The sequence below is a fragment of the Suncus etruscus genome, chromosome 1 (assembly GCF_024139225.1).
Source record: "Suncus etruscus isolate mSunEtr1 chromosome 1, mSunEtr1.pri.cur, whole genome shotgun sequence".
NCBI lineage: Eukaryota > Metazoa > Chordata > Mammalia > Eulipotyphla > Soricidae > Suncus > Suncus etruscus.
In genome coordinates, this window is record NC_064848.1 from 64786557 (window position 1) to 64794917 (window position 8361).

Consider the following 8361-nt stretch of genomic DNA (forward strand, 5'->3'; position numbering starts at 1 on the left):
AAGAAGTAGGTAGCCTTCTGTATCCTTTTTAAATTGTTTCTTAATTTTTTAAATCTTTTTTTACTTATATATATTTGTTAATTTCACTAGTTTTGGTTCTGCTTGGTATGAAATTCTAGAAGAAAAAGTCCTGCTTGGAATAAAAGTCCAGGTCAAAAACAGGGCAGAGAATGTAAAGCCTGTCATTCTTACCCCCAAAGTCACCAACAATGGAATATGGTACTTTTGTATAGGCATAATAAATAAAAGGGGAAATCTTATGTATAGGAACAAACTCTTATCTACTACAGATAAGAGCCCTTAAATTTTATAGTACAGGGGCACCTCCCACCCTGAACATATGTCATGAGGACATGACTCCATATGATCAGACAGTGACCTTCCAATCTCAAACCTCAGATCCCAAAGGAAGACCCAACACAGCTCCTTACAACAACACTAGGACTAAATTCCCCCATAGGAAATCCCTAATACTGCTCTGGCACCAACTTGTGACAGGTTGATACAACAATCTGACAATGAGGAAACAGCAAAAACTTAATCCAAGAAAGGTTGCCCTATCACATCATCTAATGATAAGATGAAATCAGAAGACATGCTGTCTTTTGATCTGTGTAAAAACCAAGACCACTAATTACAAAAAATGGACTATGACAACCACGACTGAACAGAAGTTTTTCTGGGACCAATAAGAAAGATCCTAGCCTATGCTTTGGCCTAGGATTTGTACAAAAACCAAAATCTCTAATCCCAGAATTCTGACTTTGACAACTGTGACTGAGCAGAAACTTCTGGTGCTTTAAGGAAAAACTCTATCCTAGGCTTCGACCTAGGTAAGATCTGTGCAAAAACCAAGATCACTAATTACAGAAGACTGACTATAAGAAACATCACTAAACAGATCTTCTAGAACCATAATAAAAGATTCTATCTTAGACGTTTTCCTATGACCCGACTGATTTTTGTCATCCACACTGAGCAGAAAGTTTCCTGGCACCATAAAAAGACCTTGGGGTTTGAGAATGAGCGTGTATGGAGCCCATAGTTGCTCCCATGACAGTATGCTTCAAGGGTGGAGAAACTCTGTACCTCCTAGGCCACGAGAATTCCCTCTAACTTCCCCAATAATTGTGCCTATGCAAAAACAACAACAACAATAACAACAAAAAACAAAAAAAAAATTACAAAGCCTTGCCACACCAGACCTTCTTTTTTTCTTTTTCTTTCTTGTGGGTGTGGTTTTGGTGATAATTTTTTGTTGCTGCTGCTGCGTTTTTTGTCTTTGCTTGTTATGTTTGTTTTGTTTTTTGATTTCTTTGTGGTTTTGTTTTTCCTTTTCTTTTTTTCCCTTTCTTCTTCTGAACTGATATTTATAGCCTCCACCCCGGTATTTTTTTCTTTTTTCTCTTCTTTCTTTCTTGAATCATCTTATTCTCTCTCATAACTTGAGAAGGAAAAAAAATGGATGGTACCAGGAACAACCAGTCATGCAAACATTCAGTTGTATGAACATTGAGTGGAAATAAAAATTATCAAACTTAAGCATTAAACCCAAAGGCAATGACACCAGAATTGATAGCCAATTTATAGCAAGCTATACACAAAGGAAACCTCTTACACTAGCAGTTCAAGGGGCAAAGAGGGGTATAGGATGCATGCTGGGAACAGGGGTGGAGGAAAGACAACATTGCTGGTGAGATTGGTCCTAATTCTTTATTACTATGTACCTTAAATATTAGTGTGAAAGACTTGCAATTCACTTTGATCACAATAAAATTTACTTAAAAAATGTCTTCTATTTTCTTCTGTTCACATTCTCTGAGGATTTTTTCATTGTATGATCATTTGTTTATGGCTCTTTTACAACCTTTTCTGTTGTATGGAGTTGTTATGCATCTCATCTTCCAGTTCACTGATTCTTCAGCCACTGTTACTCTGTTGGAGAGACTTTCCGGTGAGGTTTTCATTTTGCCTACCAAGTTTTTCAGTCCTGTTATTTCATTTTGATGTTTTCTTATTTCTACTTTCATATCCTCCTGATTCTTATTTGTGGTCAATTTAGTTTGTTCTTGGATTTCTTTGAACATTCTCCAGATTCCTCTCTAAAGTTTTTATTAGAGAGGCAATACAGGTTAGTTACTATCATTATCTTTCTCTAAGCATGGTGGTGTTCTGCATTGTTTCCCCATTGTGTCCTTTGCAGTGTGGTATTTTTTATGTGTTGTTCTGGGGTTCATTTACTAAAGGATATGCAACTATGAAGCCGGGGTGGGGGAATATCGTCATACCTCAGTTCAGCCCTCCTTCTGGTTCCCTTCAGGGCCATGGTGTGTGTGTGTAGAGATCACTTACCACCTCCAAGAGGTTGGGGAAACTCACCACACTGTTGGTCAGTCCTCTTTCTAGTACCCCTGACTCATTTAGTCAGCATATTAATCTCCATATCCATCCATGTATAAGCAAATTTTATGACTTCATTTTTCCTAATAGCTGTCCAATATTCCAGTGTAGATGTACCACAGTTTCTTTATCTACTCATCTGTTCTTGGACACTTGTGTTGTTTCCATATCTGGCTATTGTGAATAATGCAGCAATGAACATTGCAACCTTCCGTGGGAGACCCCCGACCCGCGGGGATGTGGAAATGAAGGTTGCTAGTTATTAGTGGGTTCACTCGAGCAGAACCGACCTGTAAAGAAGAACTAGAGAGATTAGTAAGAGAAGCCTTCAAGACAACGCATGCTGTTCAAAAAGGGAAGTTTATTGTTGGGGGATCAGCTTTTAAGGGCTGAGATACGTCAGAAGGTATTACAAGTTTTACACCAATCACAGTTACAAGCATTCATTAGCATAAACTGGGGCAGGTAATAGGGAGGGGCAAAGAGGTAGACCTGAGCACGTTTTACTAAAAGGCATAAGATTCAAACAGAGTTCTATAAATTATACTCAACAAGTATAAATAGAACCTCAGCTGTAATCTTAATAACACAAAGGCAGGTTGCTCTATATTTTTCTTTCTGGCTGGATATATTGGGCTGCTCTGAATTACTTTATTTGTCTATTTTCTTTGTCCTCAAGGCATGGGCACCTTTGGTCACGTGGGTGACCAGATTAGGAATTACCGAGGTGTCTTATGTTCTAGGTTTATCAGCTAGGCTCCCCACAGAACATAGGAATAAAGATGCCTTTTTTTTTTTTTGCATTGTGCTTTGTGGTGTCTGGGATATATTCTCAAGAGCAGTATTGTTGGGTCATTCAGGAGTTTAATGTCTATTTGAAGAATGTCCATATAGTATTCCAGATAGGCTGGACTAGTTGACATTTCCACTAACAGAGAATGAGAGTTCCTTTCTCTTTTAATCTGCACTAGCACTGATTTATTGTTTTCATTCTTTTTGATGTGTGTCAGACTCTGTGGTATAAGATATCTTATGGTTTTGATTTGAATATCTCTGATAATTAAAGATTTAGAGCATTTATTCATATGGCTGTTGGCTATCTGTATTTCTTCTTTGAGGAAGTTTCTGCTAATCTCTTCTTCCCTTTCTTGATAATTTTTTATAATCTTAATAATAATTATTCATTTTAAGTAATACCCATAGCCTAATATATATTGTGAAATGTGGGTTGTGAATTAGTTGTAATCATTTAGTAATAGAGTCAAAATAAATAAAAATATAAAGTACCTTAAATAGAAATGAAAGAACTCTTTAATTTATTACAATTTGTAACTACATCACAAATTCCTGAAAATGCTGACTATAATTTTTAATAAAATTATATATGTTAATTTTGCATTTTTTGCGTTTTTTTGGTTACTCCTGGCAGTACTCAGTGATCATATGGTGCCCAGTTCATGCAAAGCTTCTGCTGCAGTTTATTGGCTATCTTTCCAGTGCTTAATTACACACACACACACTTAAGTATATGCATACATATATATATACACATATGTGACCCCAAGCAAACTGTATATATAGTTATGTATATATACAGTTTGTATACAGTTTATGTATGTACATCCATATATACAGTTTGCTTGGGATTACACCTTTATTATGTTTCAAAGTCACTGGTGGAACTTACCACTTAAAAATAATTTGAGTAGCTGCAGCTAATGACATGAAGCTCACCACATAGAGTGATAAGTGCATTTAGAGAAATAACTACACTGAAAACTATCATAACAATGTGAATGAACGAGGGAAAAAGAAAGCCTGTCTCGAGTACAGGTGTGGGTGGAGTGGGGAGTAGGTAGATCTGGGAAATTGGTGGTGGGAATCCTGCTCTGGTGAAGGGGGGTGTTCTTTACATGAATGTAATCATACAACTACAATTATATTTGTAATCACGGTGTTTAAATAAAGATAATTAAAAAAAATAATTTGAAAGGGTGAGGTTTGTGCTCCCCCTAGTGGAGGATAAGATTTACTCCTGGCTCCGTAATCAGGGGTCACTCCTGACAGTGCTGGTGGTGGGCCAGTGGGGATCCATTGTGCACGAAACCACATCATTTGCATGCTTGCATCTCTCTGGTTCATGCCATTTAAATACAATTAAATGAAAAATAATTTTGCAAAGAAAAGGTGTCAGTTTAATTAACTATCTCTTAGTTATAAACACTTCACTGAATTGGTTCAAAGCTAAAACATGTCATTCATAACCCAAAAGCCTCAGCAAAAATCTAACATAAATTTAAACATTAATTAGTTAATTGGGGTCAATGTTTCAGATAAAACTGGAGAAAAGAGGCACCTAAAATTATATATTGCTATAATGTTTCTGAGGAGATATTTGTCTGGTTCTAGAACTTTGTTGCTAATTTTTTGATTTGTTTTGCTTTGTTTCTTTTTGGGGGCCATACTCAGCAGCGCTCAGGGTTTACTCCTGGCTCTGTGCTCAGGACTTACTTCTGGCAACCTTAGGAACCATATGGGATGCCAGGGATCAAGCCCGCGTTGGCTGGCTGCAAGGCAAACACCCTACCAACTGTGGTATATCGCTCAGGTCCCTGTTGCTATTTCTTTCTTTTTCTTTTTTGGGGGGGGGGTGGTCTTGGGTCACACCCGGCGGTGCTCAAAGGCTACTCCTGGTTCTGCACTCAGAAATCACTCCTGGCAGGCACAGGAAACCATATGGGATGTTGGGATTCGAACCACTGTCCATCCTGGATCAGCTGCTTGCAAGGCAAATGCCTTACCGCTGTGTTATCTCTCTGGCCCCGTTGTTGCTATTTCTTAAATTGTACAAAACCTTCTCTACCCTAAGATAATTTAGTTCCAATGCCAAATAAACTTCATCCTAAGTGAGTGGCATAGAGTAGAGAGGAGTGAAGGCTAAGAACATACCCTCTTCTGCCAGAGAATGTTGTTTCCCCCTTAGGTTTCACCCATAGTCACACATAATCATAGATAACTTCTTAACAGATTTGGTTAGCTGATGGAGAACTTATCCATAGCTAGAAAGCCAAGAATTCACATTGAGATAAAGTTAGAACAGCACTCAGCTGTAGATATGATTATAATTTAGTGTAGGAGTAAGAACTCATTTCTATTTCATTTTAGAGCCATACCTGGCAAATCTTAGGGCCACTGCCATTCTGTGCTTAGGTATCACTCCCCTTGGTACTCAGGAGACCACGACCAGGTAGGTGGTGCTACAAATTTACACCTGGAACTCCCATTTAAGCTCTCTGACTAGCCCAAAAGTCAATTCTAAAGTCATATCTGTTTGCAGTGGAACGAGAAACTCTATTTGAAAAATAGCATATATTGACTGACCTAAGTCAGATATTTATTTAAAAAAAATTTAGGAGTGTGGCCAGGCGGCTCGGACGGAGCAGGCTTCCTTGCCAGTGGATTGAATAGGTAACACTGCCAGTCTCTTATCTTCTGTTCATCATGGCTTCTTCTGATATCCAGGTGAAAGAATTGGAGAAACGTGCCTCTAGCCAGGCTTTTGAGCTGAGTCTTAGCCCTCGATCAAAAGAATCTGTCCCCGAATTCCCCCTTTCTCCCCCAAAGAAGAAGGATCTTTCTCTGGAGGAAATTCAGAAGAAATTAGAAGCTGCAGAAGAAAGACGCAAGTCCCACGAAGCTGAAGTCTTAAAGCAGCTTGCTGAGAAACGAGACCATGAGAAAGAAGTGCTTCAGAAAGCGATAGAAGAGAACAACAACTTTAGTAAAATGGCTGAAGAGAAACTGACCCACAAAATGGAAGCCAACAAAGAAAACCGAGAGGCACAGATGGCTGCCAAACTGGAACGTTTGCGAGAGAAGGACAAGCATGTTGAAGAAGTACGGAAGAATAAAGAATCCAAAGATCCTGCTGATGAGACTGAAGCTGACTAATTTGTTTTAAAAACTGACTTTTCTCCCCCTCCCCTTCCTAAATATCCAAAGACTGTACTGGCCAGTGTCATTTTATTTTTGCCCTCCTGATAAATATTCTGGAAGCTGATGTAGAACTGTATAGGTAGATCAGACTGTATGATGTTGTTTTAGGGGATAAGGGGAGAAACAAAAAGTGTTTTACTCTTTTTCTAAAGTGTTGAAGTCTTTCTAATGTAGCTATTTTTCTTGTTGCATCTTTTCTACTTCAGTACACTTGGTATACTGAGTTAATGGCTAGTACTGTATTGGCTCTGTGAAACATGTTTCTGAAGAGTATGTAGTGGCCTCTTTCAAATTGTTAGATGCTGAATATATTCACCTTTAAATCCCAGTTCCGTCTCAATTTTACCAGATGCTACTGTACTTGAATGGTTAATAAAGCTGCACAGTGCTGTTGGTGGTGAAAAAAATTTTTCAAATTTCACAATTATCTTTTGTATCTTTATTTAAACACCTAGATTACAAATATGATTGTAGTTGGGTTTCAGTCATGTAGAGAACACCCCTCTTCACCAGTGCAACATTCCCACCACCAATGTCCCAAATCTCCCTCCTCCCCACCCCACCCCCACCTGTACTTTCCAGTTCCAGGCTTTCCAGTTCCCTCATACATTCACATTGTTATGATAGTTCTCAGTGTACTTATTTCTCTAACTGCACTCACCACTCTTTGTGGTGAGCTTCATGTCATGAGCTGGACCTACCAGCCCTCCTCTCTTTGTCTCTGAGGATTATTGCAAAAATGTCTTTTATTTTTCTTAAAACCCATAATGAGTGAGAATATTCTGTGTTTATCTCTCTCTCTCTGTCTTATTTCACTCAGCATAATAGATTCCATGTACATTCATGTATAGGAAAATTTTATGACTTCATCTCTCCTGACTACTGCATAATAGTCTATTGTGTATATGTCCCACAGTTTCTTTAGCCATTCATCTGTTGAAGGGCATCTTGGTTGTTTCCAGAGTCTTGCTATGGTAAATAGTGCAGCAATGAATATAGGTGTGAGGAAGGGATTTTTGAGTTGTAATTTTGTGTTTAGGATATATCCCTAAAAGTGGTATAGCTAAATCATATGGGAGCTCAATTTCCAGTTTTTTTGAGGAATCTCCATATTGTTTTCCATAAAGGCTGGACTAACAGCATTCCTAGCAGCAGTGAATGAGTTCCTTTCTCTCCACATCCCCGCCAGCACTGCTTGTTCTCATTCTTTGTGATGTGCTCCAATCTCTGTGGCATGAGAAAATTTCACAATTATCTTAGCAGGTCAGGCTTTGATAGACTACCCTTCATCATCATCATCATTATAATCATCATCATCATATATTTAGTAGTTAGAAGACAACTCAAATACTCTATTGTTGAATAACAATGTTTTATTTTTCTAGAAATTATTTGCTTTCAAGTGTTTTATCTTAATAGACACATTAGAGAAATCTTTGCCTTATTTTTATCTCTTGTTTCTTATATTGCTTATCTTCTTGCTCAGTCTCAGTAGTTATATATATTATTAATAAGATATCCTCCCACACCCCCCTTTTTTAGGAGTTACACTCAGTGGTGCTGGAGAACTCAGGTCTGCAGTGTTGACCTGAGTATTTAGTCATAGCTCAGAAGTTTTTAGGGCCACTAAGGCCACACTCAGTGGTTCTTGGGATCTAGCAGGACTCATCCAGTGGTACCAGTGTGAACATAGAGTGCTAGGGATTAAACTCAGAGCCTTGCATGAGTTACGCATATGTTCTACCATGAACTATCTCCTGTCTCTGGAGATAATTTGATTTGTTTACTTTTCATGGAACTTTTATTTTTATAATTATCTATTTCCTTTTATTTGTTTTTCTTTTGCTCTTTTGCTAATTTAGGTCAACTACGTAGCTCACTAATTTGTAACCTTTCTTCTAAAAGATGTTAGGATTGGAGAGATAGCTCAAAGGTATGAATACATGCTTTTCATATAGGTGACCT

General features: G+C 38.0%; 1 protein-coding gene across 1 annotated transcript; it reads left to right on the plus strand.

Annotated features, from left to right (window-relative positions):
* The first annotated feature begins 5819 nt into the window (after positions 1-5819).
* On the plus strand, positions 5820-6785 carry LOC126009635 (stathmin-like). The gene has a single exon (XM_049774187.1). It carries the CDS (start codon positions 5902-5904, stop codon positions 6349-6351), a length of 450 nt encoding a protein of 149 aa, XP_049630144.1. The 5' UTR covers positions 5820-5901; the 3' UTR covers positions 6352-6785.
* The last annotated feature ends 1576 nt before the right edge of the window (positions 6786-8361 follow it).

What these genes read in the sequence shown, in the direction of transcription:
- LOC126009635 (XM_049774187.1), top strand. Translation starts at nt 5,902, where the DNA reads ATGGCTTCTTCTGATATCCAGGTGAAAGAATTGGAGAAACGTGCCTCT.